The sequence below is a fragment of the Coregonus clupeaformis genome, chromosome 27 (assembly GCF_020615455.1).
Source record: "Coregonus clupeaformis isolate EN_2021a chromosome 27, ASM2061545v1, whole genome shotgun sequence".
Classification (NCBI taxonomy): Eukaryota; Metazoa; Chordata; class Actinopteri; order Salmoniformes; family Salmonidae; genus Coregonus; species Coregonus clupeaformis.
Window position 1 is genome coordinate 15,090,266 of NC_059218.1, and position 20,679 is coordinate 15,110,944.

Genomic DNA, 20,679 nt, shown 5'->3' on the forward strand with positions numbered 1-20,679 from the left:
TTGTTTATGTTAGGTCAAAAGTAGCCAGTTGTGGGGTGACGCCCCAGGGGAGACTGGTGATTGGCCAGAAGAGGGAGCAACCCATCTGTTTGCATTGTTTATAAGTATATGCAGGACGAAGTAGAAGTCAGAGCAGCCATTAGAATTCGAGGACACTGCTCTCCAGACCCTGCAAGTCTGTAACTCATGCTGAAAGCTTGTGATATGAATAAATCTTATGATCCAGGTTCAGTATGAGCGGACTCCTTTGTTCATCAGCAATAATTGCCAGCATTTACTCGATACGACACCTACTTGTAAAGAAACGCCAATGCCATCCTCCTCTCATGTTGCCGAAACGGTCTATGACTGTCATACAGTACACGCTTTAAGTTGTCATCGTCCTAGGCTACCTGGCTAAAATCCTTTCTCACTCACCGAACTTCCTTTCATAGCAAACGGTTAGCCAGCTAGTTAACATTCGCTTACTACATATTGAACTTGCATCCTCTCAGGCCAGATGCACAATGTATGAATTTATGGTTGGATCAGAATTGCTGTTATAATCATTGGCCAGTGCAGCGAATTAAGTAAGTCCAAATTATAAATAAGGCCAATTTTAGCTAGCCAGCCACCAGAAAACACAACAATTCAAGTTCTTTCAATGACGTTTGGCTTTTGATGTGAAGCCAAATCGGCTTCTGTTGACACTTTTTTTGGTGAGCCAGGACATTTCACAGTTGAGCACACTCAGTTTAACTCAATGTTGATTGGCTATTATTGTATAAATGTTTTATTCAAGGGAGGCCAAATGCTCCCTGGCTTCCCTTGCATTCAATGCTATTGGCAGCAATAATGTCATACTCTGTTTGGCCAGACAGCATCAGATAGATGAACTACACACAGAAACAGAGGGGCACTGTTTTGCTTGCTCGGATGCTTTCTCCAGTGAGATACATTCAGCCTCTTCGAATTAATGGAAAATGATTAAAGTGTTTTGGCAGGTTGCCTATTTTGAATGCACTGGGTGAGGTAGGAGCTGATGCAGGTGTCCCAGTTAGAGGATAAGGAGAGAGACTTGAGGTTGCATTTTAGAGAGTCTATGCGCGGTTTATTTTCTTCTTTCAATCATAATCCATTCCATTTTATTTCAATACATATGCAAACATTCCTATACATATCCCCTGGTGGCAACAACTCAACATTCTACCGCTAATTATACAACATCGCTTCTTGAAATGTTCATCTATACACATGAAAAACTAAGTAAAATGTAGATAATATTTCGGGTTACTCACATTGTATACTGTGAAATACAGACAACAGAAATAATATGATAAATACAGGAGAGCTCTTCACAACTGCATGGGTTGTTTGGCACTGAACTGAAAGACAAAGGAACTCAGGTATTTAACAAGGGAAATAAGTTGCAGGTGTGCTCAGAGCACAGAGATGTATAGAGATCTCTAGTGCCCCAAAGCCTATATAGCATGGGCAGTGCCATTGAAGACTGATACGTAGCGATCTCTACACATTTATATGGCTCAGAGGCGCCTGCAATTAAAGGGACTGTTAAGAAATAAGTGCAATTAATGGGACCGCTAACTAAAAAGTGTTAGAAAAATGAGAGCCTTTTCTACACAGAGAGATGAAAGATACATTTTATTTTATTCTTGGTCAATTTTTTTGGGAAGCCTGGCTTCCTTTGGCATCCATGAATACACGCCATTGCCCTACAGCTGTCAGATTTAGCATGGTACATCCTTCCCCACTCTCAGCCTCCTCTTTTACACGTGCACATACATACAAACTCATGTGCACATAAGCACACACACACTAAACATACACTAGCTTCCTCAGGAACAAAAGAGGGATTTCCTTTTCACCAATACACACAGACAGACATAGAGACAAGCAAACACACTACACATATGCACACACACAGTACAGTACAGGACAGCAGAGCAGAGTACATTACAGTACAGTAAAGAAAATTATAATTCAGTACAGTAAAGTACAGTATAATGTATTGTATTGTACCTTACTTTACTCTAATGTACTCTACTGAATTAAACTATATTGTACTGTACTGTATTGTACTCTACTGTACTACACTACTGTATTCTACTACACTGAATAAAACTCTATTGTCGTGTTCTGTACCGTACCGTACTACTGTACTCTACTGTGCTCTACTGTGCTCTAATGTAATGAACTGTGCAGTACTGTATTGTGCTGTTCAAACTTGTGAAACATAGCCTGGACGTCTGTGATTCCTTCAGATTTGTTCTGGTCCAGAATAATACCTAGTATGCTTTGCAAGTGTTGACTACTTTGAACATCATTTCTGCCAGTTTTAAAGAGCGGCTGCACCTAAAAAGTAAAGTCTCAGTTTGACAATGGCCTATGTGGCATTGATATGAATCAGAAACATTTATTCTAGTGTCAAAATTGACTATAGAGTGTAAATAGGATAATGTTGGTCATAATGTCAGTCTGGTCCAAAACTGAGATTTGCGAGGTGATAGGAAAAAATGGTATGTCACGGAATTAAGGGTACTCTAATAGTTTTAATAATAATAATAATAATATGCCATTTAGCAGACGCTTTTATCCAAAGCGACTTACAGTCATGCGTGCATACATTTTTTTTTGTGTATGGGTGGTCCCGGGGATCGAACCCACTACCTTGGCGTTACAAGCGCCGTGCTCTACCAGCTGAGCTACAGAGGACCACAGAGCTACAGAGTTTTCCTTGGGTTGGGTTTATTTCAATCCTGTCCACGTGCCCACAGCTGGCATCACCCAAGTAATCATAAATCTGGAGCGCAGCTGCATGCAATCATAATGCCCATTGTCAATTTTGTTTGACATTCAATATCACTATGGGGCTGGTTAGGGGCCATCAGTAAATTGTACATGGGACAATATTGCTCTAAATTTCAAGGACTTAAAAACCTCAGACCAACTATAAATTGTAGAAATTAATATACAAATATTGAAAGCATTTATTGAGACAACTAAAAGATGTGCAACATGTAATTTATTGACAGTCCCTAACTAGCCCCAGAAATAGGTTATCCAATGTCAAACCAATTTTGCCACGGTCACAATTGCCGAAAGAAGTTGACTAGCCCTATCTAGCCTAGGCGACTTCAAGACACAAGACCTGATTAGACTGTTACAAGTTATCTAGAAGGCTGAGTTACTGTAACTGTGTACTGTTTTGGCCAAAAAACGAGACCAAATCAGGAAGTTCACCCCCCACCTGCCCCCCTTTAAAGCTTTTGAAAAAAGCTAACATAAGTACATGCGATAGATAGGATCAATAATAAATATTATATGTTGCAATCTTCAGTTGGCTCCTTTTTCCTATATTAAATGGATTTAAAACGCATTATTGTGATATAACACTTACTTCATTGCGATTGTATGTGCAGTAGAAATTTAGCCATAGAATCAATGACAAAAAATGTTGCGTTCAGAACCGAAAATGAACTTGATTTCAACGTCTGGAAAATACGTATTTCGACATCCGGAAAAGGGGTATTTTCAACTTCAGAAAAATACTTATTTTCAACTTTCATTCAGAACAGAAAATTAACCTGATTTCATTGTCCGGAAAATAAGTATTTTCAACGCCCGGGAAATACATATTTTCAACGTCAGGAAAATACGTATTTTCAACATCTGGAAAAAACATATTTTCACCTTTCATTCTGAACCTAAAATGAACCTAACTTCAATGACTGGAAAATATGCCTTTTAGATGTCTTTTCAACATCATTTTGCTTACTGGGTTGTCTCCTAAACTCATTGGTGGGTGGTGGGATTATGATCGGGATGGGTGCATGCGCATTATCATCATAGTACATTCTTCAGTTCACTACCATGAATATGCACATAGCCAATGTGAATCCAATCTAATTCAGTGTAGTGAAACAACAGTAAAACTGAGCGATATTCAGTGTGCAATCCAGACTAATGCAGACATGGCAAAGATATACCAAAAATGTACACGTATTGACAGAATTTTCCCACTGACTAAGATTTTTTTTCAGTTAAAGAAATAAACTGGGAAAGATCGGGTCCTACACGTGATTGATGGCTGGACTGGCATTTCTCTGCCCAAACATCTTCCCTCCTCCCGCTGTCTACTTTCCGCCCTCTTTCCCTCCTCCTTCCTTCCCCCCTCCCCCTTGTCTCATCACCCCCTCCCCCAGTCTCCCGGCGGCGGCCTAGCTCTTCCTTCCACTCCACTTCAGAAACACCAAGCGACTTTTCTTCTTTCCCACGCCAACACAGACACACAAAAACAGAACCTACACAGCCAGCAAGTAATTTCTTCTCGAACTCGCAAGAATTGCATTTTCTCATTTTTAACAATAATGGACGACGAAATAAGCAAGAAAGTAGGGCTGGTGAGCTGACTTCGCTTCGGACAGATTTTACTCGGGGGAGGCGAAACAGGATCAACTTTTGTGTGTGCGTGTTTCAGCAAACTTCGACGCACAACTTTTCATTGTTGTCGTTTTCCCTTTCAGTTGGAGGAGATACCTAACTATATATTATTTTACACCAGTATACAAATATTCGTGGATATAACTTGTTGGATTCGTCGGTGTGTTTTGTAGCTAGTTTTTCTATCCCAAAAGACGCAACAAGGAACGCGGGGAACAAGTCAAGTAATCAGCTACCTAAATAGCTACTGTAGTTAGCTTAGCTACTTTAGCTAACAAAATGAACAGTCGTTGAATGCTTATTTTTGCTGGGTTTGCCAGAACTATTCTCTTGTTTATGGGTAATATCGTTACTACCATTGGAAAGCGTGGAAAGAAAAATAATACCGTGTGCTAGCTAGGTAGCTAAGTGTTTTGAGAGGGTGTTTTTGGAACTGTGGATATTTTCCAAACGGAGTAAATGTTAGCTAGCTAGCTACAACAGCACTTCCACAGCAAGACAACACTGTTTTCGAAATCCAAGATGCCGCAGCTGGACGGAGGAGGGGGGGATGATTTGGGGGCCAACGACGAGTTGATTTCGTTTAAAGACGAGGGGGAACAGGAGGAAAAGACAGCCGAGAATGTGTCCTCTGAGCGGGACCTGGACGATGTCAAGTCCTCGCTGGTCAACGAGACAGAGAACAACAGCAGTTCGTCTGACTCCGAGGTAGCTAGTTTGTCTAGCTAGCTAACGTTAATGGGACGGAAGATTGAATCACTATATAAACTACTGCAGTACAGTACTAACCTTTGTCTTCTAACTACCAATCTACTGTGTTGTTTGACAAACAATGTGTGTGTTTGTCAGCAGGCAGACAATCACAGACGTCCCCAGCAGCACAGACCAGATTGGGAGAGCTATGTCAGGCAGAGAGAGTTCTTTGCAGAAGGTAACTAAAACTTTACAAAACTATAACTGTAGCTCTCCCTCCGATCCTTCATATGAGTGCCCCCTCTCTCCCCCACTTTATCTCTCTATCCCCTACGATTTCTCTTCTCCTAAATTGTCTTTCCATATCTCTTTCTACCTCCCAGTCTCCCTCTATCTCCCCATTCATTTAAATAAGCTTTGTTGAAATGAAGTCATTTTACACCCCTTACAAGAAACAACCAATACCCTCCTATCTCCCCCACCATCCCTTTCTCTCTCTCTCTCAATTCAATGAGCACTGTTGACCCCTGTCTATCCCCCAGCTCTGAGGAGGCAGTGGGTCAGCAGTTGCTAAAGTTAACTCTGTGTGTGTGTCTCTTTCCCAGCTCTGAGACAGCAACACGACAGTGGATTGTTCAAGGCATCTCCATATGCTGGCTATCCCTTACTGATGATCCCTGACCTGGGTAACCTAGCCAACCTGAGTCACCTGGGAAACCTTGGCAACCCCTACCTCTCTCCTGGAGCCCTCTCACCCGGGGCCAGGACGGTGAGTCAGTCACACATGCATAAACATGCATTACACACTCACACTATTATTTTTGCAAGGACGGCCGCTAGACTAACATAGCTTTCTGTGTGGTGTATGGTGAGGTGGTGTATGGTGAGGTGGTGTGTGTATCTATTGTGTGATGTCTGGTTGTGTGTGTTATAAGGGACAGTGAATGATGAGTTATGTGTGTGCGCTGACTCTGAGCAGTGTAATGCGTCTCCTTACGATTAATGGTGTGTTATGATAACACACTAGCGTTACGGCAGCAGGCCTCAACACCGCCCTGCTAAAACGCTGATGCAGGAATGTGTGCGAGTTTGAGAGAGACAAATGGATAGATGCTACAGTATTTCTGTCATCACCATCCATTTGGAACTGTTAGTTGTAGTTAACATTGTTTTTTGTTTGCTTTCTGTGTTTTGGGGCTGAGGCCCTATTTGGGTTTATCTACTCTAAATCCTTTCTGTTTGTGTGTAAGAAGACATTAAGCCTTAGATCAGAATGTTAGCGTTTTTACTCTGATGTGAAAAAGATTATCTTCGACACAACTGGCAGTAGTTGCTTTTTCCATGTATGTTTACCCCCGACTCGCAAACCCTGCCTGCCTCTACATTCCCCTCCCCATGTATTAATGAGCTATTGTTGTCATGAGGAGGAGGCGGAGAAGCTCAATGGACCTAATGCTCTCCACAGGAGATCATTACCACACACACAGTGGAGGTTGTGTTGACTTTAGTCAGCACCGTGGTTGATACTCCTTTCTCCTCCCCATTAGATGGTATGTGTGTGAGAGATGCCCGCCTCTCTGTCTGAGTGAAGATCTACATACTAATGTTAACTGTACAATAGCTGAATCATAGCAAACCACCATGTGTGCTGTGTCCAGCATCTACCCTCACCAAAATATGGACCAAAAACAGTAAGGGGGAAATCAGGTACACTCTAGACCAGGACTGGGTGTTACGTCTGTAGCGCTCCAGGATCAGGGCTTGATATTGGTGGAAACCCTGAGCCATGTAACCCCCCCCACAGATACTGTAACCCATAGTAACCCCCAGGGAGAGTTGCTCAGGACCCTTTCCTCTTTTAACACACGCACACTTTTGAGTTGGAGTTCGACGGGAGTGTTGGGGATGGTTCCAGAAGTGTGCCTCAGGTTGCTGATTTTACTCACTTAGTGAGCTTTCAGCACACACACTTGGTTGTCAGTCACCCCTAGGCATTAGTGAATTTGAGGAGGGGATGTGTGGAGAGATTACTGACACTGTTCTAACACGTCTCTCTACCTCTCTCACTCTCTCTTTGTGAATGGTGTGTGTGTAAAGGTTAGTGCTGTCGACAGCCTTCTCTCCTGGTATTTTAAGTCCAGTGAGACAATGTGGAGTAAACACGAGCCAGAGGGCCTCACACTTTACATAAACACACACTGCAACCTTTACACACACACACACACACACACACAAAGAGAGAGAGACAGACCTGAAGAGTGAACTCACATGGGACAATGAGGTCAGTTGCACAAAGTCTGCAAGGCTGACATGGAGTTGACTTTTGTGTTCCCAACAGACCTGGGCAGAAAATATGAGTTTTTATTATAGTAGTTTATTTTAAAATGCCACCTTAAAAAAAAAAACTTGAGATAGTTTGTATAGAATGTCAACTAAAAGGCAACAATTTTCTTTGATATTCAAATACAGGTCTCAGAAAACCCAATAATATTTGAAGGTATTAGAATATATGCACGTTATTTGAAAATAAATATTTATCTGATGGCTGGCAAATATTTGACGAAGAACCAAAAACTACAAAGGTTAGTTGAATTGGTCTAAATACAGTGAGGGAAAAAAGTATTTGATCCCCTGCTGATTTTGTACGTTTGCCCACTGACAAAGAAATGATCAGTCTAATTGTAATGGTAGGTTTATTTGAACAGTGAGAGACAGAATAACAACAAAAATCCAGAAAAACGCAGGTCAAAAATGTTATAAATTGATTTGCATTTTAATGAGGGAAATAAGTATTTGAGCCCCTCCCATTCAGAAAGATTTCAGATAATGAGCTGAGATTAGGAGCACACTCTTAAAGGGAGTGCTCCTAATCTCAGTTTGTTACCTGTATAAAAGACACCTGTCCACAGAAGCAATCAATCAGATTCCAAACACGCCACCTTGGCCAAGACCAAAGAGCTCAGTTGGTGCGATTATTTGCAAATGGAAGAAACACAAAAGAACTGTCAATCTCCCTCGGCCTGGGGCTCCATGCAAGATCTCACCTCGTGGAGTTGCAATGATCATGAGAACGGTGAGGAATCAGCCCAGAACTACACGTGACGATCTTGTCAATGATCTCAAGGCAGCTGGGAACATAGTCACCAAGAAAACACACTACGCCGTGAAGGACTGAAATCCTGCAGCGCCCGCAAGGTCCCCCTGCTCAAGAAAGCACATATACAGTCCCGTCTGAAGTTTGCCAATGAACATCTGAATGATTCAGAGGAGAACTGGGTGAAAGTGTTGTGGTCAGATGAGACCAAAATTGAGCTCTTTGGCATCAACTCAACTCGCCGTGTTTGGAGGAGGAGGAATGCTGCCTATGACCCCAAGAACACCATCCCCACTGTCAAACATGGAGGTGGAAACATTATGCTTTGGGGGTATTTTTCTGCTATGGGGACAGGACAACTTCACCGCATCAAAGGGACGATGGACGGGGCCATGTACCGTCAAATCTTGGGTGAGAACCTCCTTCCCTCAGCCAGGGCATTGAAAATGGGTCGTGAATGGGTTTTCCAGCATGACAATGACCCAAAACACATGGCCAAGGCAACAAAGGAGTGGCTCAAGAAGAAGCACATTAAGGTCCTGGAGTGGCCTAGCCAGTCAACTTGGTGGCCAACTACAAGAAACGTCTGACCTCTGTGATTGCCAACAAGGGTTTTGCCACCAAGTACATGTTTTGCAAATCAATTTATAACATCATGTGAATGCACCAATTTGTAAGTCGCTCTGGATAAGAGTGTCTGCTAAATGACGATAATGTAAATGTAAATAACAGTTTTGACATGCGTTTTTCTGTTGTTATTCTGTCTCTCACTGTTCAAATAAACCTACCATTAAAATTATAGACAGATCATGTCTTTGTCAGTGGGCAAACGTACAAAATCAGCAGGGGATCAAATACTTTTTTCCCTCACTGTATATGATCATAAGCACATGGTTTTGGAGGACTCTTGGATATGCATCTTAATATAACAATGAAAGGCCCAGTGCAGTCAAAAATGTGATCTTCCTGTTTTATACACTGCCTTCAGAAAGTATTCATGCCCCTGGACTTGTTTGAAAATGTTTTGTTACAAGCTAAAATTTAAAAAGGATAAAAATATATATCTCACCCATCTACACACAATATCCCATAATGACAAAGTGAAAACATATTTTCAGAAATGTTTGCACAAGTATTAAATGAAATACAGAAATATCTTATTTACAGTAGTGCCTTCGGAAAGTATTCAGACCCCTTCACCTTTCCCACATTTTGTTACAGCCTTATTCTAAAATGGATTTAAAAAATTTTTTACAAGCAATGACAAAGCGAAAACAGGGTTTAGAAATATTTGCAAATGTATTACAAATAAAATAACAAATACCTTATTTACATAAGTATTCAGAACCTTTGCTATGAGACTCGAAATTGAGCTCAGGTGCATCCTGTTTCCGTTGATCATCCTTGATGTTGCTACAACTTGATTGGAGTCCACCTGTGGTAAATTCAATTGATTGGACATGATTTGGAAAGGCACATACCTGTCTATATAAGGTCCCACAGTTGACAGTGCATGTCAGAGCAGAAACCAAGCCATGAGGTCGAATGAATTGTTTGTAGAGCCCCGAGACAGGATTGTGTCGAGGCAAAGATCTGGGGAGGGGTATCAAAAAAAATGCAGCTTTGAAGGTTCCCAACAACACAGTGGCCTCCCATCATTCTTAAATTGAAGAAGTTTGGAACCACCAAGACTCTTCCTGGAGCTGGCCAAACTGAGCAATCGGGGGAGAAGGGCCTTGGTCAGGGATGTGACCAAGAACCTGATGGTCACTGACAGAGCTCCAGAGTTCCTCTGTGGAGATGGGAGAACCTTCCAGAAGGACAACCATATCTGCAGCACTCCACCAATCAGGCCTTTATGGTAGAGTGGACAGACGGAAGCCACTCCTCAGTAAAAGGCACATGACAGCCCGCTTGGAGTCTGCCAAAAGGCACCTAAAGGACTCTCAGACCATGAGAAACAAGATTCTCTGGTCTGATGAAACCAAGATAGAACTCTTTGGCCTGAATGCCAAGCGTCACGTCTGGAGGAAATCTGGCACCGCTCATCACCTGGCATATACCGACCCTACAGTGAAGCATGTTGGTGGCAGCGTCATGCTGTGGGGGGATGTTTTTCAGCGGCAGGGACTGGGAGACTAGTCAGGATCAAGAGAAAGATTAATCAAGCAAAGTACAGAGAGATCCTTGATGAAATCCTGCTCCAGAGCACTCAGGACCTCAGACTGGGGCGAAGGTTCACCTTCCAACAGGAGAACAATCCTAAGCACACAGCCAAGACAACGCAGGACTGTCTTCGGGACAAGTCTGAATGAATGTCCTTGAGTGGCCCAGCCAGAGCCCGGACTTTAACCCAATCGAACATCTCTGGAGAGACCTGAAAATAGCTGTGCAGCGACGCTCCCTATCCAACCTGACAGAGCTTGAGAGGATCTGCAGTGAAGTATGGTAGAAACTCCCCAAATACATGTATTCCAAGCTTGTAGCATCATACCCAAGAAGACTCGAGGCTGTAATCACTGCCAAAGGTGCTTCAACAAAGTACTGAGTAAATGTGATATTTTTGCTAAATATTCTAACGACCTACTTTTGCTTTGTCATTGTGGGGTAAGGTGTGTAGATTGATGGGGGGGGGGGAAACAATGTAATACATTTCAGAATAAGGCTGTAACGTAACAAAATGTGGAAAAAGTAAAGGGGTCTGAATACTACATTCAATATCGTCTTGGTAATCAACTCCAGTAGATATTTGGCCTTGTGTTTTAGTTTTATTGTCCTGCTGAAAGGTGAATTTGTCTCCCAATGTCCTCTAGGATTTCGACTGCGCTTGGCTCTATTCCGTTTATTTTTTATCCTAAAAAACTTGCTGATAACAATCATACCCTTAACATGATGCAGCCACCACCATGCTTGAAAATTGTGTGTTGTGTTGTGTTGGATTTGCCAGAAATATTACACTGTGTTCAGGACCTAAAGTACATTTCTTTGCCACATTTTTTGCAGTTTTACTTTAGGGCCTTATTTCAAACAGGATGCATGTTTTGAAATATTTGTATTCTATACAGGCGTCCTTCTTTTCACTCTTTCATTTAGGTTAGTATTGTGGAGTAACTACAATGTTATTGATCCATCCTCAGTTTTTGCCAATCACAGCCATTAACTGTTTTAAAGTCACCATTGGCCTCTTGGTGAAATCCCTGAGCGGTTGCCTTCCTCTCTGGCAACTGGCAAATCAGACTGTTAAATAGTCTAGTCACCACTAGCCGGTACCCTGCCCTGAACTTTAGTCACTGTCACTAGTCAGCTACCACCCGGTTACTCTACCATGCACCTTAGAGGCTGCTGCCCTATATACACCGAACAAAAATATCAACGCAACATTCAACAATTTCAAAGATTTTACTGAATTACAGTTCATATAAGGAAATCAGTAAATTGAAATACATTAATTACACCCTAATCTATGGATTTCACATGACTGGGAATACAGATATGCATCTGTTGGTCACAGATACCTTTAAAACAAAAAGGAGGGGTGTGGATCAGAAAACCAGTCCGTATCTGCAGTGACCACCATTTGCCTCGTAGCGCAACATCTACTTCGCATAGAGTTGATCAGGCTGTTGATTGTGGCCTGTGGAATGTAGTCCTACTTCTCTTCAATTGCTGTGCGAATTTGCTAGATATTGACGGGAACTGGAACGCGCTGTCGTGCGTGTCGATCCAGAGCATCCCAAACATGCTCAATGGTTGACATGTCTGGTGAGTATGTGCCGTATGCCATCTGCCCGGTACAGTTGAAACCAGGATTAATCTGTGAAAAGCACTCTTCTCTCGCGTGTGCCAGTGGCCATCGAAGGTGAGCATTTGCCCACTGAAGTTGGACACGTCACCGAACTGCAATCAGGTCAAGACCCTGGTGAGGATGACGAGCATGGAGATGAGCTTCCCTAAGACTGTTTCTGACAGTTTGTGCAGAAGTTCTTCTGTTGTGCAAACCCACAGTTTCCGATTGCCTAATTCTCTAAAACGACAGAGGCGGCTTATGGTAGAGAAATTAACATTCAATTCTCTGGCAACAGCTCTGGTGGACATTGCTGCAGTCAGCATGCCCATTGCACACTCCCTCAACTTGAGGCATCTGTGACATTGTGTTGTGGGACAAAACTGCAAGTTTTAGTGGCCTTTGATTGTCCCCAGTACAAGGTGCGCCTGTGTAATGATCATGGTGGTTAATCAGCTTCTTGATATGCCACACCTGTCAGATGGATGGATTATCTTGGCAAAGGAGAAATGCTCACTAACAGGGATGTAAACATTTGTGCACAATTTGAGAGAAATAAGCTTTTTGTGCGTATGGAACATTCCTGTGAGCTTTTATTTCAGCTCATGAAACATGGGACCAACACTTTACATGTTGCGTTTTATATTTTTGTTCAGTTTAAGAACACAATGGTATGCTAATTTAAAATATAGTCATTATTAGCCTGGTTCTGTATGGAATGCAGTACATTATGGGACACAGGTCAAATTGGTGCGACCAAAGCAGTTGCTGGTGCCATCAACTGAAAACAGTTAGCACCAGTGCCATCAGTGGGAAAAAGTTTGTCTAGAGCCCTGCTGACATGGATGATTGACTGGGCCGGAAGTTTTCCAAAACCTCCCCGTGTCAGCGGGCAGTCCTGTATGTCGAACCCTGTGCTCACCTTTTCAGTTATGGTGAATAGCGTTCACAAACCAATCACTCTAAATTAAGTTGGGTGTGGGTGGAGGGAGGGAGGGGGGTGTTGGTGTGTGTGGTTTGTGTCTTTGTGTTTTGTAATAAGCAGTAAGTTTAGCCTCCAGCCATGCAGTAACATCATGATTGTACAGCTAACTACCGATTGTTCAGGGATAAAGAGAGGGAAAGGCAGAGTTGTGTAGGCTTCATCAGTATGGTATTTATAACAGCTGGTTTCAGTTAGAACTCACAGCCAGAACTTCCTGGGGCCTTGGGATGGGGGTATATATGTGTGTGGAGGCTGGAGTATGTTTGTGTGTGTGAGAGAGGGCGCAATGGAGAGAATGGAGGGCTGCTCAGACCCACTCTCCCTCCCTGTCTCACACAGACACACAGGGCCTACACTTTCTCTCCTTGTGCAGTGAACACACTCCCTGCACAGGCAAACACTTATGTTCTTGTGGTCCTCATTATTTGAGTTTTATTTGACCTGCCACACAATGGGACCCTTATTCATGACGTGCGTGTGCTCTAGGTTTGTTTTTTCCACAACTGAAAGTCAGCGACTCAGCATAGCATGTTGGTCTGCTGTGAACAGTATAACACATTCCCTGACGCTCTCGCTCTCACTTCCATTTTTAGCCCTGTATCTTATCCTTCCTTCCTTCCTGTCTCACCTCCTTTGAGTGGTGACTGACCACTGAGCTGTTGTGCTGTACTTTAAAGCACTGGTGTTTGTGTGTGTGCGCGCGCGCTGCTTTTCTCAACGAAAGTGCTTCCACACATAAACCCTCATGTAGAGACGTACAGCTGGAGTCTGACTGATACACTCACCAGATGTCTGTAGAAAGTAATCCGACCAGGACCCATGTGGAGAGTCATCGGAATTCACTTCTCGCCCTCTCACCTTTCACACTGTAACACACAGCCACACATCCTCCCAGCTGTACCCATTTCATGATATGTCGTGTTTGTCCATCTTTTTTTATTGCAAAAATCTATGAATCTATTTCAAATCTATTTAATCTATTAATTATATCTCTCCCTATTCCTCTCTGTCTCTCTCTCCAGTATCTACAGATGAAATGGCCCATGCTGGATGTTCCTGGAACCTCTGGTTTAAAAGACCCTCACTCCCCCTCCCCTGCTCACATGGTGGGTGTGTGTGTGTTAGGGCTGTGCCGTATACCGCGTTTGACTATATACCGGTATTGATGCACGGACCGGTTTGGGTTTTTACTTTACCTTCTATAACGGTTTTTCAGTGTTTGGTTTGTTAAATGTGATACGCTACTCCGCCGTGTGTAGCGTCCATTTTTATAGTGTACTCCGCTACTTGAGAGGTCTCTCTCCTCTCCCTTTCTCTCTCTCTCTTTCTCTCTCTCTGTCCATGCCACTTTCCACACAGACCAAGCCCCACCCCTGTCACTCAAGGAGCACGGAGTCGTTGCGTTCAGTTTGCATGGTCAATGCAGCACATGCAACAAGATGTTGATGACAACGATGCTGATTTCCACTTTGCTTAAAATAAATCTACAAGCGTTCTATAATTACACTTAGTTTGTATATCTTACTGTCTGCAAACAGCTACTTTGTGTTAGCATGTTGTGGATAAAATTTATTGTTTTTGCCTCTAATGCTAATCGCTAGTTAGATGGCTGGCTAGCTAACTAGCTAGCTAATAAATGTACTGAGTCAGAGCGAATGTAGCTAGCTAATACAGCCTTATACTAGTGATGGTGTGGGCCTAAATCAGCATGTTTCTTCTAAATCAAAGAGGAATAGGCGAAGCATGAATGTTAGCTACATGAAGTAGCTAAGATAACATTTTAATGTAACCAAAGGTTATAGGGTCCCCTAGGAAACACTGACCAACACTTTGGTTTCTACCCTGTCACAATAACTACTCCCTGGCTTTTTCATTCGTTGTCATGTCAAACACTGTATTCGAAGTGCCCGCTATTATATTCTAACTATAGAATTAGAATAATCAAATAAAATGGTATTTGTCACATGCTTCGTAAACAACAGGTCTGGACTAACAGTGAAATGCTTACTTACCATTCTATTTCCAGGATTCCAACAGTTCCCCCAAGTGTTTGATCTAAATTGCAAGTCAAATCTTAATTGCAATAGTTTGTTAAAAATCAGGCATAGGTTTTTTGCCCATATCGTGCAGCCCTATGTGGCAGTGAGGAAATGATCTCAAATGAGTGTAGGAAATGCAGAAATGGATGAAAATGCTGAAAATAATTTGTGGTTGATTGAACAGGATAAAACAATCAGAAGAGAGAGACTCATTGAAATCAAAATGTATTTGTTGCCACCTTATGGTCATGCACTACTCATAAATCAAATGTAGAACGTTTATTATTCAAAAACATCAAATACCATCACACCGTAAAAATATTGTGATATTATATTTTGGCCATATCGCCCAGCCGTTGTGTGTGCGTGCTTCACAATCTAGCAACCATGCAGTGACAATACCCATCCTGACTGCCATCTAAAAGGCCAACTGTTGCTCAAGCTAGCTTCTTGCTAAGTACCTGGTCTTTCTTACAACACTTACCCTGGTTTGTAACCCTGCTCTGCTAGTATAATCCATTTAGATTGTCTCCTAGAGTGCCCCCACATACACACAAAGCACTCAGGTGACCCGACTCCTGACCTCCCTCACCCTCTCCAGGCTCACACACACCCTCCTGACCTCCCTCAAACTCGCTGCAGACAGACATTGGAATGTTCAAGCTGAATAGTGTTAATCCGCACAGAGACACAGGACTTTCACACCTCCGGGTGGTGTGTGTGTCTCTAAGACAGAGCAAGAGACTGGTGGAGTGAGTGAGTGTGTATGAAATTAGCGGGATTGTATTCCAGTGAGTATGTGCCTGTGTGTGTGTTGGGTATCTGAGGATAGTCCTGCTCTGCCCTGGAGGACTTATCCCCCTGTCATTGATAGTCAGACTGAGAGGCCCTGCCCAGAAACAACCCTAGCCCCTAGGCTCATATGTAGATTTTAAGGCATTGTACAGTAGGGCTGGGAATTGCCAGGGACCTTGCGCTACCATATTATCACAATACTTAGGTGTCGATACGAAATGTATTGCGACTCTCACAATACTGATTTATTGCGATTCGATGTTCCAAACATATTGCTCACCGTACGTCTGCTGCAGAGGGACGAGAGTCATGATAAAACGAGTTTTAGTCAGTAATGGAAATAAAAGTGCTGAAAACTAATTGGCTTCCTATTTAAAAAGATGGAGAACATGCAAATAAGGCAAATAATATTGTGATATTGTCAAAACGTTACGATATATTGTCAAAAATAATATCCCGATATGTAACTATCTAATTTTTTAAATATTTGTATCCCTATTGTATAGCCTTAGCATGCGCAATGTCGTGACAATTCCACCTAGGGGAGAAACTGTGACACCTTGTGACCAGACAGTATAAACTCTCCTCTGTTCCAAATCTCTTACTCTCATCCCTCTCGCTCTCTCCTCTCTCTAGTCCAATAAGGTACCAGTGGTGCAGCACGGTCACCTGCCCCCCTTCTCTCCCCTCCTGTCCTACAGTCCTGACCCCTTCCCCCCACGAACACCACCTCCTCACCTCTCACCTGACACAGGTATGGAACCTCCTCATCCCTCTCGCTAGTCTATTTGTAACAATGGATATATATATATATATATGTTGCTCTTTCTCCACTGGCCCCCTCTACCCTCTCCAGGTCTTCCCCGCACTCCCCACCCAGCAGAACTCTCTCCCTACTACCCTCTCTCTCCTGGAGGGATGGGACACATGACACACCCTCTGGGCTGGCTGTGAGTCACACAAACACATACACACTCATTTACAATCTCATGATAAATGCAATGATGGTTTAGTTTATTTTGCTAACAATTTCTAGCACAGCATATGCTGTTGCAACACAAGTGACACTGTTTCCCCTCCCTCTCTTTGTCTCCAGGCCGGGCCAGTCTATGTACGGTATTCCAGCGGGGGGGTTTAGACCATCCTACCCTGCCGCTCTCGCCATGAACTCTTCTATGTCCAGGTACAGCTCACCTAATCACTCCCACACATCCACTTATCACTGCTCTGGAGACTACATACAATGGAGACTGGACTTATATCTGTAAAGCAGGGGTTCTCAAACTGTTTGGGGCCTCGACCCCTTTTCCTGCAATTCTACACAATTTGTCATGGGGCAGAGATTTATGGTGTTGCCGCATTAAAGCTAATATCCTAGAATTCTACACATTTGCCATAAGGCAGAGAGAAAATGTAGCCTTTTTTTAAAGCTTAAATTAAATACAAGTCGAGTACTGTGGATAATAATATAATATAATATGCCATTTAGCAGACGCTTTTATCCAAAGCGACTTACAGTCATGCGTGCATACATTTTTGTGTATGGGTGGTCCCGGGGATCGAACCCACTACCTTGGCGTTACAAGCGCCGTGCTCTACCAGCTGAGCTACAGAGGACCACCATATTGGATACCAATATCCCGCTGTGAGCCTCCCAGGTCCATGTTGCCCAGGGTTAAGAACATAAATTGTAGATTAATAAAATTGTATTGTATTGCACCCTCAACTTATTACATGGATCCCTTGGCCAAAATGTGTTTAATCGGTTGTTAGTCATATTCATTATAAAAAAAAGATATCATAAATAAATATATATTTTGAGATCTTGCCGCGGACCCCCGGCAGTACCTCCGTGGACCCACTTTGAGAACCTCTGCTGTAATAAATACAATGTCATTTTAACATGATATTCATGCCTTATTGACCTGTGTGTGTGATTGACAGCTTGGTGGCCAGTCGTTTCTCGCCCCACATGGTCCCGTCCCTGCAGACATCTGTCCCTCACCCTGCCATCGTTTCCATGGCGATCAAACAGGAACCAAGAGACAGCAACCATCACGGGTACGCATACACACACCTCTTTCTCACACACACACACACACATGAACACCTCTTGCTGACTCACTGACTCTCTGTCTGGTGTGTGTGTGGTGTGTGTAGGTGTGGTGTATCCATGGGGGACAGAGAGAAAGAGGAGGAGAAGAAGCCCCATGTGAAGAAGCCTCTGAATGCCTTTATGCTGTATATGAAGGAGCAGAGACCCAAGGTGGTGGCAGAGTGCACCCTGAAGGAGAGCGCTGCCATCAACCAGATACTGGGACGCAGGGTAAGTGGCAGCGAGTACTTGCACACTGTCATTCTTTTGGGGGATTATACAATGGGTGTGTTCATATTGAAAGCTGTTGTCGATGGCCTATGCTCCGGAAGGGAGTATGTGTTAACCCTGTGTGTGTATGCGTCTACAGTGGCACTCGCTGTCTCGTGAGGAGCAGTCAAAGTACTACGATATGGCCCGCAAAGAGAGACAGCTACACTCCCAACTCTACCCTGGATGGTCAGCTAGAGACAACTACGTAAGTACTATAGTAAATATTTAGTAGTGATTTGATTGGTTACTTTGAGAGTGAGTGGGATTGGTTGCTGTGAGATAAAGGGTGTGATGTGATTGGTTGTTTGTGTGCAGGGGAAGAGAAAGAAGAGGAAGAGAGATGGCAGGCCAGAGACTGCACCAGATGGACAAATAACACACACCCAGTCTGCTGCTCCAGAGGGTAAGTGACACATAACACCTCCAAGACCAGAGAATGATGAGAACATGAGAAGTGACCAAACTATATTTTTGGACATATCTGGAAACTAACAGCAAAGACTGATGTGTGTTTTATTTTGTCTCTCCAGAGCATTTCTCTCCACAGCCCAAGAAGTCGTGTGTGTCGTATGGAACTCAGGAGAGGCCCTGTGTGTCACACACACACCTGACACACACACACCTGTCCCAGGCTAGTCCCGCCTCCTCCCTGGACTCTCCATCCACGCCCACCACTGCTCTGGCCTCCCCTGCTGCTCCCGCACCCACACACACCGAACACACACACTCTCACTCTGAGCACACACATCCCGAGCAGGTCCAGCCCCTCTCCCTCACCACCAAACCCCCTCGCCCACACTCCTACAGGGACACACACGGTCAGACTTATACCCACATCCAATCTCACACACACCCACACTTGTTCACTCACACACACCTCCCCCTGCCCCCCACCCCTAAGACCACTTCATCTCAATCCTCCTCTTCCTCCCCCTCTTCCTCTCATCCCCCCTTTTCTCCCCACATGAGCTCATCCAGTAAACAGACTCCGCCGATCCTTACTGGACCAATCCCCTTCGCCTCTGGCTTAGCCCCTACCACCTCCATCCACCAATCGACGATGAGCTCCCATCACGCCATGCTCCAGTCCCAGCCTCTCTCCCTCGTCACCAGAAATAATCATTGAAACCCAAAGATGCTAACCACAGATCGAGGATAAAATGTTGCTATGCCCAGTCCTAACCTTTACACCATTACACTACCCCTAACCACAGATCTAGGATCAGATTTCCCTAAGCCCAGCCCTAACAATAAGCATTACACTACCCCTAACCACAGATCTAGGAACAGTCTATCCATATTCATGGGTGGGATGAAAAACTCTGACCCTGTATCAGTGGATAGGAGAGTACTCTCTACTCTGTGGGCAGGGGTGAACAACTCCTTGAGGGCTACATGATGAGCAGGTTTTAGCTCCAGCCCAGCAATACCACCCAATTTGAATAGTGATTTAAATGAAGATCATGATTAGTTGGCCAAATCATGTGCTAGTGCTGGGCTGGGAAAAAAGCCTGCAACACCCCACGGCCCCTGTTGCCTTAGGATTAGGATAAACTTTTTCCTACTCCTTTTTGCCTTTTTTATTTTTTTTATTTTTTGTTGTCTGTAAATAAACTTTTTTAACCTTTTTATAGATAGAACTGGTTTTATATTAGTATGAAAATGAAACAATTATTGGTCAATATTTGACCACACCTCTTTTTAACTTGTCTTTATGAAACTAAACATATTTTTAGTCAAATGGTATTGTAGAATATTACCTATTTTTGATTAATTTGTCCAATTTTCTACTTGTATAAAATACAAAAATGTAAAGGTAAATTTTTTCTAGAAAAATTGATTAAAGTAATAATTTTTGTATTGGTAGTAATGAGTGTAGATCTCAGTTCTCCCTCCCTCCCCTATTCTTTTATAAAGCCCCCCTCTCCCCTGTATGACTGAGTCTTTGTTGATAATAAACATCTACTTATTTCTGAAATGTATCTTTGTCCGTATCTGTGTGTTTCTGTTCCTGTGTGGTCTTTGCCTTTGGTAGGATAGTCTTTGACATGAACTCAAGGCAACTTCAATAGATCTCATCATTGAAGCTAGTCGTTTCTTAAAAACGTCATATAATGTTTGACCAGCACAAGTAACAAGATTTAGATATGGTCTTTGTCCAACAACACGTTTCCTCAACTCAACCTGTATTGCTACAATAAACAAACTACAAAGTGCAGTAACTGGGTGTGTTCCAGAAACACCAATATGTTGCAGAAAACTACAATACCTGGAGAGGAGTCATATCTCAGGAACTAATTAATATTATATAATCGTCTTACAATCTAGGCAGGGCTTAGCAGATCTGGATATGTGTGTGCTCGGACCAGCTTGGGTGTCCCTGTACCAGCCCTGGGTAAACCCAGAGCAGTAAACTGGTTATAGGTGTTTGGTGTCAGTTGTGTTGTGACATGTTTGCTCTATTAAACTCTGTTTAAGTTC

The 20,679-nt window shown here is 43.2% G+C and overlaps 1 protein-coding gene across 3 annotated transcripts; it reads left to right on the forward strand.

Annotated features, from left to right (window-relative positions):
• Positions 1–4,203: 4,203 nt before the first annotated feature.
• On the forward strand, positions 4,204–20,180 carry LOC121541546 (transcription factor 7-like 1-B). 3 transcript variants are annotated; one of them, XM_041850620.2, is made up of 12 exons: positions 4,204–5,148; positions 5,290–5,371; positions 5,739–5,902; positions 14,019–14,102; positions 16,467–16,584; positions 16,687–16,780; positions 16,927–17,013; positions 17,775–17,891; positions 17,991–18,156; positions 18,296–18,403; positions 18,514–18,601; positions 18,729–20,180. In XM_041850620.2, the coding sequence occupies exons 1-12, from the start codon at positions 4,963–4,965 to the stop codon at positions 19,322–19,324; spliced, it is 1,890 nt and encodes a 629-aa protein (XP_041706554.2). In that variant the 5' UTR covers positions 4,204–4,962; the 3' UTR covers positions 19,325–20,180. The 3 variants fall into 3 exon arrangements, with proteins under 3 accessions (XP_041706554.2, XP_041706555.2, XP_041706556.2); XM_041850621.2 differs by having other exon boundaries at positions 5,293–5,371; XM_041850622.2 differs by lacking the exon at positions 14,019–14,102.
• Positions 20,181–20,679: the final 499 nt, after the last annotated feature.

Excerpts from the sequence above, each read along its gene's own strand:
- LOC121541546 (XM_041850620.2), top strand. The coding sequence starts at position 4,963 with ATGCCGCAGCTGGACGGAGGAGGGGGGGATGATTTGGGGGCCAACGAC. Across the intron at positions 5,903-14,018 it reads TCTCACCCGGGGCCAGGACG|TATCTACAGATGAAATGGCC; the intron begins GTGAGTCAGTCA and ends CTCTCTCTCCAG. Across the intron at positions 14,103-16,466 it reads CCCCCTCCCCTGCTCACATG|TCCAATAAGGTACCAGTGGT; the intron begins GTGGGTGTGTGT and ends TCCTCTCTCTAG.